The following is a 12,312-nucleotide window of genomic DNA, read 5'->3' as shown; positions in this document are numbered from 1 at the left end:
TATATAATATATATTATATATATATATATATATATATAATATTATCTATATCACTAATATTATAATATATATTATATAGTATGGTTATGTTAATGTATGTTCATATATTTATATTCTATATATATAATTATCGTATATCTATACTATATATATATATCTACCATATTATATATCTCTATAATATATAGAAAGATTATATATAATATATATATACTATCTATATATAATAGCAAATGTAATATGTAATTAGTTAAAGTTATTAATACTACAAACAATAACACACAGATATTGGCTAGGGCCTGGTGTAAACTCGTTACATACAGTAGGCCTAGACCGATTATGGCTTCATGCTTTAAACAATAAATACAGTAAACAAGTAGCACGGCTTACCTTCGCTCTCCCTTTTGGCGAATGCATTTCGTCTTCTCTTTAGTGGAGGACTCTGCACCGGTGGACGTGTTTGAGTCGGCGTGCTGGCTTAAGCTGGCTGGGGTCTCGGCAGTATTGTAGGCACAGCATCTGCGTTCAGTTTTAAATTCTTTTTGAATCTCATTTCCTTGGCGAGCATAGATTGTTCGAAACACGATCTCTCAAAGTGCTGCCCACAAATCGTCGGTTTCATCGACGCACTTGACTTGTCCATAAACGCAACATTTTATCATCTTTTGGCCACAGAAAGCTAGATTTGGAGACGACCCCACATCCCCATACAACACATCGCTTCACAATTATCCTTGACGATCGATTATTGTCCGTTCGTTCTCGTAATAATTGACAGCAGTCTTTGCTGGACGCTTCAACGCAGACGAACACTGGCGGCGGCTGTAACGCAGATGAACACTGGCGGCGGCTGTAACGCAGATGAACACTGGCGGCGGCTGTAACGCAGATGAACACTGGCGGCGGCTGTAACGCAGATGAACACTGGCGGCGGCTGTAACGCAGATGAACACTGGCGGCGGCTGTAAAGCAGACGAACACTGGCGGCGGCTGTATTCTACCTGTGACGTCATCGCCTGAACATTGCGGATGCTCTCGGCGCAGCAACCGATTGTTGTTAGCGGAAGTCATTTTTATGCCGTTATGATCGTGATTTATTACGAACACATCAATAATAAAAATTATATATGGCACATTTCACAATAGATATGCAACCTCTATCATATACCAAGCCCAATAACACTGACGAAATATCATTTTGTAGGCTCTTTAAGTATCTCATTATGTCTGGAAAATAAATATTTTCTTGTGATGAAGAAATAAAGTTATTATTATATTATTATTGAGGTTGCAGTTTGCAGTGTTGCTGAACTGGACCACATTATATTTAGAGCTTCTTTGTTTCCGCATCACATTTACAGACATGAGGGGGAAGAATATTAGAAACACAACAAACTACAACCCCAATAACAAAAATGAACATCATTATCTTTAGAAAGGTATTATTTATGTACCAGACTGAAAAGAAATACATGTAAAGACCAGTGATTACAATTTTAAAACTTAGATCATAACATACTCAACAGATTCAAAAGGTCTTTAATTTCCTTTTAAAAACCCAGAGAGCCGGTCATTGTAATGTCCAGAGGCAGTGAGTTCCACAGTTTAGGGACATAAAGACACAAGACTCTCTTTATGGGACACATAAGGAACATTTCAAATAAGGAACATCTCTGATGTAGGGAAAAGACATGTAAAGATTAATAAACAAGTTAAAGATACAAGTGGCCTGTGAAGTGTGAAGCAGTGAGAACGTTTGATCCGTTCCCTTGTTTCACTTCAGACTCTGATCCAGCTGCAGGTTCCTCCTGGACTTGTTAATGCACTTGTAATCCAGTAAAAAGGGTCTAAACTGATAGTAATACAAGTGCTAGAGAGTATTTCTGCATCTTTGTGAGTTTAAGACTTTGGCGATATTCCTCAAATTAAAAGAAAGATGTTTTAATCACTTTGTTAATATGACAATTATAATTTAATCTAAAATCACAAACAGTTTTATTTTAAATTCTTTAGTTCAATTGATCAGAAATAACATTTGTACATTGAAGGTGATTTGAAGTAAACACTCTGTGACTGGAAGTGTCGGGATGAGACGGAGTAATTGGCCACATGAGAGCAGCTCTCAGGGGGAAGTCTCAAAAAGCTTTCTGTCTTTTGTTTTGCTTTTTAAAATCTTTTTTATTCGATTAAAGATCTGCAGAGGGCAAAGGTCACAAGCTTCTTCTCAGCCGGTTGTTTCAGTGTCTTGATGAGCTGCTGCTCTTCCTCCATTTAAATGTGTGAAACTGCACTTCTAATGTTTGAAGTGCATCATCAGTGCACGGCTGCACTTCTGTGTAATGTGCTCGATGGCATCTGCAGCCTTCTTTATTTGAAGTGATTTTATTCTCCTTTCTACAAACTAACATCTGGCGAATAGTTTCAGACGTTTATAGTGTCGTGCGAATGTACTCTAACGTCAAAGTTACAAGTCGTCACAGAGGAACATCATTAGAACTGCAGCGAGTCGCTTCCAACACAACAAACATTTGCTCAGATTTGTACATTTCTTAGTCAAAATCCGCAGGCGTGTTATGTTTTAACTACACTGTCAGATGGGGAAACAAAACTCCACATAGTATATAGTACACATTTACAAAGGAGTAGTAGGGTGACTATCCAGAAAAAAATAAAATATTACAGTATTTCATAAAGGAGTCATTTAAAAGTCATAGTATGTCCTAAAAAATGAACATACACTATAGTATGTCTAAGTCATTGTATTCAGTACTGTCATAAAAAAATCATAGTATAGTAATATATCATATAAACAAATTCATAAAAAGTTATAGTACAGCATGCTATAAAAAGTCTTGATGATCTCAGTCTCAGATGTAAGTTCATAGTATAGTAAGCAAAACAATATCATGCTAAACTAAGATGGTAAACATTACACCTGCTAAAAGTTATACAAATAAAAAAAGTATTTTTGCTATAAAATGTCATAAAGAAATGTCACATGTAACTTCACACGCTAAGCTAAGATGGTAAACATGGTGAACATTACACCTGATAAGTCATCATTTATTTTGTCATAAAATCATCAGCTCAAAGCGCGTCTGTGCTCATGACTGTAGAGTCCTAGTTTAATATTATAACATTATAAAGCTCTAAGTATAATACAAACTGCACTAAGAAGCACAAAGACACTAAATCAATAACAGTATAAAATGCTTTATTTGTTGAAATGCAGACGCAAAGTAGAAGTTTATCATTCTTACACTTCAGTAATAAAAATAATTTAAATATATTACAAATCTTCAGCCTAAATCTTTGAGACCCTCGGGACAGAAAGACGGACAGCAGTAATTAAGATTCTATTTCAAATTAAACCAATTAAAAAATCATGTCTTGAGCATTTTTAAGAAAACTATCAAAATGATTTATGAGAGGTCCGTCCATCAAAGTTTGTTTTAAACGCCTTTTGAAGATTCACTTTAAGCTGAGCGGTAATGAAGCGCTCTCGTTACAGATCAGCTCAATTCTACCATGTAATTGTTCTAACGAGCTCAAATGACATCCAGTGTCATCAGCATCACGAGCAGCTAACCCACTTCAACATTTGATTATTCAAATCACAGAACGTTTCTACAATCGTCCAACTTTGTACTCTTTACTTTATTCAGAAAGATGTCTCGCAGTCTGTGAGAGAAGGAACTCTTTATCTGACATGCGCTTCCACCTCTGCATTCCTCAGCATGCATGAGAGAGTAGGATGGTTGTCACGGTGAGTTAAACATCGGATCTTTTGTGCTTTTCTAGTCGAAGCTCTCGGTGCTCAGAGGGAGATGTCTGAGGACACGTGGAACTGTTGTCCCGGTTTCCACCTGGCGCTGCGTCGGCCGCCGTCTGTGCGTCTGTACGGCTGATTCCTTAAATCTGAGGCGGAGAAACAAACACACCGAGGAACAACCTGAAGGGTAACAACACATTTATGTTGTAATATTAAACTCTGGTCTGAGTTCATTTAGTTGTTTCCAGTAGTGGGTTTGAGAATAAATCAAACTACCAGCATCAGTGACTGAAAGAGCTTCTGGCCCTAATACTCCTGTGTACACAAGTATTCAGATCCTTTACTGAAGTATTACACTAGCAGTGTGAATATACTCCACTACTAGTAAAGGTCCTGCATTCAAAACTTCACTAAAGTAAAAGTTTGTAAATATGATCTGCAAAAATGACTTAAAGTATGAAAAGTAAAATGTTCCCTGTCAGTGTTTTACTGAATGATGTTTCTGTATTAATATTACTGCTGCATTAATGTGGATGTTGCATTGTACTGCTGTAGATGTTTAAGGTTGTGCTCGAGTTAACTCCTTTATATACTTTATATACTGTTGTGTAGTTTAATGCATCATATTCTATAAGGAGTGATGGATATCATACTTTAGTACAATATATATTTCAGATTAATGACCATTGAGGGAGTATTAAGACTTTAAGAATAAAGTTGTAACATGTTGAGGAAAAACAATATCACAGATAAGAGATAAAGATGTTGAATGTGTGAAAGGTTACAGGAGAGGAACAGCTGCTCATTGAGCATCAAGGTGAACAGAGTGGAAGAGAAACACAGACCAGAAGAGCAGCGAGGGAGTTTACCTCGTCGCTGAAGACCGAGTCGCAGAAGAGACGAGAGGAGCGCTTAGCAGAGCGAGCCGTGAAGGGCACGGACTTAAGAGCTGGAGACACCAGAGATACAGAGGGGAGGGGGGGGGGGGGGGGGGGGGGGGGGGGAGAGGAGAGAGACAGAGAGAGAGAGAGAGAGACAGAGAGAGAGACAGAGAGAGAGACAGGAGAGAGAGACAGACAGAGAGAGAGACAGAGAGAGAGACAGAGAGAGAGACAGAGAGAGAGACAGAGAGAGAGAGAGAGAGAGAGAGAGAGAGAGAGAGAGACAGAGAGAGAGAGACAGAGAGAGAGACAGAGAGAGAGAGAGGACAAATAAAAGTGAGGTAAGCCTTAAAGAAAGAAAATAAAGACCTGAGTTTGGTAGAAGAGTAAACAGGAAGTGTTTAAAGCAGCTTCTTCCTCAGTTCAGCTCTGATGTTTATTCAGGAATAAGTGTTACACTATAAAAGTTTACTACAAAGGATCACGTTAAAGGAAAAATTCAACATATTGATTTTCTGTCCGAGCTGGTCGATAACGTCTGTGCATTTCATTCAGGTGTCAGGATGTGGTTAGCCTAGCTTAGCATAAACCCTTCAAGTCTTTATAGTGGTTTTGTTAGCACCTGGTTCTCTCGACATAAAGCTAAAGAGATTGTTCCATTTCATTTGGGATTAAAGCGGAACATAAGTTCTGTGAGAAACAAATGTTTATGATGCTTACATGTTTTGTTCGGCAAGATAATCTTCACATATTAAAACCACTTTTATGATTTTTGACGCATAAATGCAGCCACCAGAAGAAAAAAGCAAACGTTAGGCTATAAATAAACCACGTCACCTACACTAAGCTTCCAACTTGTCATTTGAATTCACGCGCTGACCTCTTCTACAAAAGCCTCTCCTCTTAGCGTTGAGTTAGAATAGTTTTCACAAGTGCGATCACACAGAACAATGTGTTAACCACAGACCTTATTTCAGGCATCAAACCACTTTCTGATTGAGACGAGGGAACCGGAACTGCAAACATGCTGACTCATTCCAGGTTTTAGGACTCACTTTTTGCAGCACTATAAATCTATCAACACCTCCAAGGCAAACTGATGAACATGTTTTATCTTAAAACAAACAACATTTTAAGAAACGACAATTTATGAGTTTAGGGGAGATGAATGTCGTCTGTTCAGTTACGAGAAACGTGTTGATCACTGAGCTGTAGACGTGTTGTATTAAACAGAGCCAGGCTAACCGTTCCACCCGCCACCAGCCTCTATGCTAAGCTAGGCTAACCCCGTCCTGACTCCAGCTCCCTCTCGGGGGGGGGGGGGGGAAAGCTAATAAAGTGTATTTCCCAAAATGTTGAACTATTCCTTGAAGTGAGAGAAGCAGAGGGAGAGCGATGTAGATAATACTGTGTGAAGTTATGGTTAATACTGTGTGAAGTTATGGTGTAACAGGCAGCATAGCGTGTGTGTGTGTGTGTGTGTGTGTACCTGTGATGATGTCCTCGATAGCTCCGTCCTTCCCCTCCCTCACCAGAGGAGACACCTGCCTCTTCTTCAGCTCTGCTATCAGATCCATCTGCGGCAGTTTGGACGTCACACAAACCTGAAACGTGTCGAAGTCTGAATCTTTACTTTCCTCTCGACAGGTGCTGAAAACTCGTCTTACAGTTTGGATCTTAATTTGAATTTTATTGACATGGACCAAAATCACAATTTCTCCTCAGAGCACGTCACAATCTGAACAGCGTGCACTTTACTTACCTGGTCCAGATTCATCATATTGTGCTCATTTCTACACACTATTTTATCTTTAGGAATATTTAAATGTTCAATGTATTTCTATTTCTAGCATGTCCAGCTGTTTTAGTGGATTCATTTGCTTTCAATTGTAATTTCTTTGTTCATTTTTAAGCTTTTATTATTTATTAAGGCTTTTTAGTATTTCTTTCTTGAAGGATTTTCTGTTTATTTTTTACTCGGCTATTTTGTAAATGAGGTGTCTACCTCAAATTTGTTCTGAGTTAAAAAAAATGGTTGAATGAATGAATATTTAGAATCGGTACCTTCAATTCCTAATTGTAGCACGTCTCTTTTATTTATTATACTCTTTATTATTACCAGTATGTAAGTACTTATATTTACATGAGTCAGAACAACTTGCCCTTACAAATAATAACAGTATTGCCAATGTAACCTAGTTGATGCTGCTTTGCTCTACAGACCTGGGTAGTAACACAAGTAAATGCTAAAATTATTAGTTGTAAACATCACTTTCTGGTTTTATCTTTAATATCATATAAATGTCTGTTTTCAGCCCGTCTGACTGCTCGTGACAGCTCGGTGCTTCCTGTTTCCAGATCTCAACAGGTACCTTGGCGAGTGCAGTAATATTATAACTGATAGATGTTGTGGACAAAACATCCAAATAGGACCCAAGTTGCAATAAACAGGAATATATTTGAATGTGAAGTAGTTGGTGTCAGTGGTGGCTTTTATTATCACTTACTTATTTCATTTTCCTGCACAGCTTCAGTCAGTGAGTCTATGAGTATGTAGCAGCTTGCATTATATTCTGAGAGGAAACTAAAGTTACCTTATTCCCCATGACTTCAGCTTTAGGTGGAGTTGATGGAGCTTCACAGTTCACGTGTTGTTTCTTTCTCTGCTCGTTCTCCTGCTCCGCTTGCTGTCAGAGAAGAAGAATATTAATGATATGTACTTATCTACATCTAAAGGTCAAGTAAAAACCCTGTGACAGCAGCTCACTGATTGGGCCGCAAGTTTACAGTAATAGCTGTTTTATCAGTGAAGCGGCTATCTGCACTGTCGGTTCAGTCGTGGCAGGAATCAATGCGATGAGCGTTATCTGACCTTGTATGCTTTGATGAACCTGACAAAGACAGGGAAGAACATGGAGGGTGGATTGGTTTTAGAGTTCTCTCCAAAGTACTCCACGGCGGAGTCATACACATCCTGAAAGACAGAGGAACTATGTAAAACATCTGCAACTCAGCTCAAATTAAATATGTGTGAACACTGGAAATAAGTGGCAATTGTTTGGAAGCCTTAGAGGCCGTACGAAGTCCAAACATGTCCCGCTGTGTAACTCACAACACTAAAACGTGATTACGCTTTGTTTGGGTAAATTAAAGCTGACCTGGGCAGTTTTTCCATCAGCTATGAGCGAGTGCAGCAGCTCAGTGTTGCTGCTGAGAAACGTCTGCAGCACAGGATTGTCTTTCTCCACAGAGAACTCCCTCCTGGTCGCCTCCATGCCTCGCTCCAGAGCTCGCACGTCCTGCAGGATGCTGTCAAGAGAAACTAGCAGAGACACGAGAGGGACTTCAGAGTCATTTAAACGCTGAGTTCAATTTAACATACTTATCAGGGCTGATAGTACAGTAATTAGATTATATGGTATTAATGCTGATGTAGGGGTCATACTGTGGTGTCAGGGTGAAAGGAAAGATAACCTGCACAGAGGGAAGAATATGAATAAACCCGTATTCTTACTGTCATAACTCCTCATTAATATTTGACATTTGACACACACACATCTGCACAAGTGGGATTTAGTGTCTCAGTGTGTTCGGATTTACAATCACATCCATTCAGATTCAATAGATTATAATTGTAGTTTGTTAAAAATCATCTAAAGGAAAATAATATACGTGTTGTATTGTCTGTATCAGGGGTGTCAAACTCATGTTAGTTCCGGAGCCACATGCGGCCCAATTTGATCTCAAGTGGGCCGGACCAGTAACACCACAGCACAACAACCTGTAAATAACGTTTTAGTGCAAAAAGTACATTCTGAAAATGTTCACATTTAATCAAATATCTTTTTACAAAACATTATGAACAACCAGAAATGTATTAAGGAAAATAAGTTTATCATTTAGACATTATACACGCATTACAACTTACGAAACACTTGAAATAGCTTAAAAAATTGCAGTTAATGTTTTCTCTGTAATTCTTACACTTTGCAAAGTCATCCCGCCGGCTGGTTTTGGCCCGCGGGCCGTATGTTTATTTACTTCAGTATTTAAGGACTTTCTTTGTCTAACTACAGAAAACACAATGACGAACTGTATATTTGTGTTTTGTGTCCAGGATCCTGTAGATCTGGAAAAACAAAGAAATTATAATATCTTTATTTTAAGATTAAATTTATCTAAACAACAAATATAGGATATAATCTGCTTCACAATACAGGTGTTACAGAATGCACACACTATGATTACCACCGTGTTTTGCTTTTGGTATTTTGTAATAGATTTGTAATTCTACAATAAATTATTTTGCATATGTTTCATTCTGTTTTGCTTTATTTTAGTCCAATCTGTCCCATATTGCCTTAAAAGGATAAGTCTGATTTCTGAGGCTAAAGAGGAGCCGTCAGCACGACACCCTACAATCTACACGGCTGCACATGAGCTCACCCAGCGCTGCTTTGTCCAGGAAGTGCAGCTCCGTGTAGTAGGACTGCACCTCCGGGTATTTCTCCCGGATGATGCTGACGATGAAGTGCAGCAATGTCTGCTTCCGGTCTGTAGATTTGGTGTCTAACAGCTTAAGACAGAGAGCAGAAAACTATCATAGCCAGTCGTTTAAAAGATTCTTAGATTACTTATAGAAATTCTGAAATACTAGGGCACATTTGTGTATTATTAAAAGATAAATACTGTTAACGGCCTTTTTACTCACCAAGTCTAAACTCTGCAGCCGGAAGCCGTACGCTGCCTCCCGCTTGCTGCTGTTCATGTAGTTTCCAAACGCTAAGATGATCTTTACATCACAAACACAGAAAGAAACAATATTGTGAAAAAATGACAAGTAACAAGTGGAAGAGTTGTTTGCATCATGCACACAGAAGATACTGTTGAAGCAGCAACGCTCGTCAGAAAATAACCAAACTTCTTACATTAAACATATTTAAAATCTACCTTAAACTACAAGGGACATACAAAAAAGTCCATTCATAAAACACAACAAGGTCATTTTACAAAAAGCTTAGCTTTTATAGGTCCAGTGTATAGATTTAGAGGTGTAGAGAACCTACGGTGGCCTTCAGGTGACAAACACGTGAAAGGCACTCTGTGGAGTTTAGTTTGTCCGTTCTGAGCTACTGTAGAAACAGGGTGGTGCAACATGACTCTGTAGAAACATGGTGGAGCAACATGACTCTGTAGAAACATGGTGGAGCAACATGACTGTAGAAACATGGTGGAGCAACATGACTCTGTAGAAACATGGTGGAGCAACATGACTCTGTAGAAACATGGTGGAGCAACATGACTCTGTAGAAACATGGTGGTGCAACATGACTCTGTAGAAACATGGTGGTGCAACATGACTCTGTAGAAACATGGTGGTGCAACATGACTCTGTAGAAACATGGTGGTGCAACATGACTCTGTAGAAACATGGTGGTGCAACATGACTCTGTAGAAACATGGTGGTGCAACATGACTCTGTAGAAACATGGTGGAGCAACATGACTCTGTAGAAACATGGTGGAGCAACATGACTCTGTAGAAACATGGTGGAGCAACATGACTCTGTAGAAACATGGTGGTGCAACATGACTCTGTAGAAACATGGTGGAGCAACATGACTGTAGAAACATGGTGGTGCAACATGACTCTGTAGAAACATGGTGGTGCAACATGACTCTGTAGAAACATGGTGGTGCAACATGACTCTGTAGAAACATGGTGGTGCAACATGACTCTGGAGAAACATGGTGGAGCAACATGACTCTGGAGAAACATGGTGGTGCAACATGACTGTAGAAACATGGTGGTGCAACATGACTCTGGAGAAACATGGTGGAGCAACATGACTCTGGAGAAACATGGTGGAGCAACATGACTCTGGAGAAACATGGTGGTGCAACATGACTCTGTAGAAACATGGTGGTGCAACATGACTCTGTAGAAACATGGTGGAGCAACATGACTCTGGAGAAACATGGTGGTGCAACATGACTCTGGAGAAACATGGTGGTGCAACATGACTCTGTAGAAACATGGTGGTGCAACATGACTCTGGAGAAACATGGTGGAGCAACATGACTCTGGAGAAACATGGTGGTGCAACATGACTCTGTAGAAACATGGTGGTGCAACATGCCTCTGTAGAAACATGGTGGAGCAACATGACTCTGTAGAAACATGGTGGTGCAACATGACTCTGTAGAAACATGGTGGTGCAACATGACTCTGTAGAAACATGGTGGAGCAACATGACTCTGTAGAAACATGGTGGAGCAACATGACTCTGTAGAAACATGGTGGAGCAACATGACTCTGTAGAAACATGGTGGTGCAACATGACTCTGGAGAAACATGGTGGCGCAACATGACTCTGGAGAAACATGGTGGAGCAACATGACTCTGGAGAAACATGGTAGTGCAACATGACTCTGTAGAAACATGGTGGTGCAACATGACTCTGTAGAAACATGGTGGAGCAACATGACTCTGGAGAAACATGGTGGTGCAACATGACTCTGGAGAAACATGGTGGTGCAACATGACTCTGTAGAAACATGGTGGTGCAACATGACTCTGGAGAAACATGGTGGAGCAACATGACTCTGGAGAAACATGGTGGTGCAACATGACTCTGTAGAAACATGGTGGTGCAACATGCCTCTGTAGAAACATGGTGGAGCAACATGACTCTGTAGAAACATGGTGGTGCAACATGACTCTGTAGAAACATGGTGGTGCAACATGTACCAAAGCCATTAAAATATCATTTAGATGATATGAATTGAAAACGTCTTTTACTGGTAAAAGAAATACTTATGTATAAAATGTTTGATATTAATTTATTTCAAAATAAGGTACAAAATAAGAGAATGAATGCAGGGACTTGAAATTGAAGCACTTATTATATACGGACCTCTTAACTGTAATACAGAGTTATTTTCCTGCATTCTGCTATTAGAGTTATTCAGCTTCAAGCCTTTACAATTAACATCTAATTGTAAATCTACTCTGCAGTCAGAGTCCCATGAAGTGCGGAAGTTGTACATCAACAGTGAATACGATCAACGGTTCTGTACTTACCTCGAGGATTTTCTTCAGTTTGCTGGAAGATTTGATCGACATGGAGGCGGCGATGATGGCGTTCAGTTGCTGCCAGAAAGAGTTGAAATTGTTGAGATTATTATTTCTTTGTCAGCCAAATATAAAAACACAGACACTAGAAACTAGCAGTTTAAAGTGCCATGTTTAATTTACATTAAGTCTTATCTGTTTTAATGTATGAAGCATGAATCTGTAACAATCTGCGCTGAAACAACTCCTTTCCTTACTGCAAATTCTTAAAGCCATATTTCAGTTTTTGTAGTATTTGGAAATGTTGTTTACCAAAATCCCTAATTCCTCTTAATGAAATGCTTTAAAGCTTACTTTTCTCTTTGTTGCTGTGTATTTGTGACATTGTTTGGTTTTTGTTTCCATTGAAGGCTACTGTTTATTGTTTCATATGTCGAATCATTAAAATTATTTTCTGAACTTTTAGCTTTTTCTTGTCTTATTGATACCGTGTAAATGTGGTGGTTTTGTGTGGACCCAAGGAAGACCAGCAAGCACTATGTGTAAGCTAATGGGATCCAAATGAAGAATAAATACATCCAATCT

At 39.1% G+C, this 12,312-nt stretch overlaps 1 protein-coding gene across 1 annotated transcript in view; it reads right to left on the bottom strand.

Annotated features, from left to right (window-relative positions):
- Positions 1-3,203: 3,203 nt before the first annotated feature.
- The window catches only part of fmnl1b (formin-like 1b), a 41,362-nt gene continuing 32,253 nt past the window's right edge, over positions 3,204-12,312 (bottom strand). Inside the window, exons 19-27 of the mRNA XM_029456406.1 lie at positions 11,737-11,805; positions 9,365-9,445; positions 9,100-9,229; positions 7,812-7,975; positions 7,526-7,627; positions 7,248-7,340; positions 6,143-6,257; positions 4,642-4,721; positions 3,204-3,918 (exon numbers count right to left, since the gene is read on the bottom strand). Of these exons, the coding sequence (XP_029312266.1) occupies positions 3,913-3,918; positions 4,642-4,721; positions 6,143-6,257; positions 7,248-7,340; positions 7,526-7,627; positions 7,812-7,975; positions 9,100-9,229; positions 9,365-9,445; positions 11,737-11,805 (840 nt within the window). The 3' untranslated portion in view covers positions 3,204-3,912. The remainder of the gene's footprint in view (positions 3,919-4,641; positions 4,722-6,142; positions 6,258-7,247; positions 7,341-7,525; positions 7,628-7,811; positions 7,976-9,099; positions 9,230-9,364; positions 9,446-11,736; positions 11,806-12,312) is intronic.

The sequence above is a fragment of the Cottoperca gobio genome, chromosome 19 (genome assembly GCF_900634415.1).
Source record: "Cottoperca gobio chromosome 19, fCotGob3.1, whole genome shotgun sequence".
Lineage (NCBI taxonomy): Eukaryota > Metazoa > Chordata > Actinopteri > Perciformes > Bovichtidae > Cottoperca > Cottoperca gobio.
Note: the sequence above shows the minus strand (reverse complement) of the source record. Positions and strands in the feature narration are given on the sequence as shown.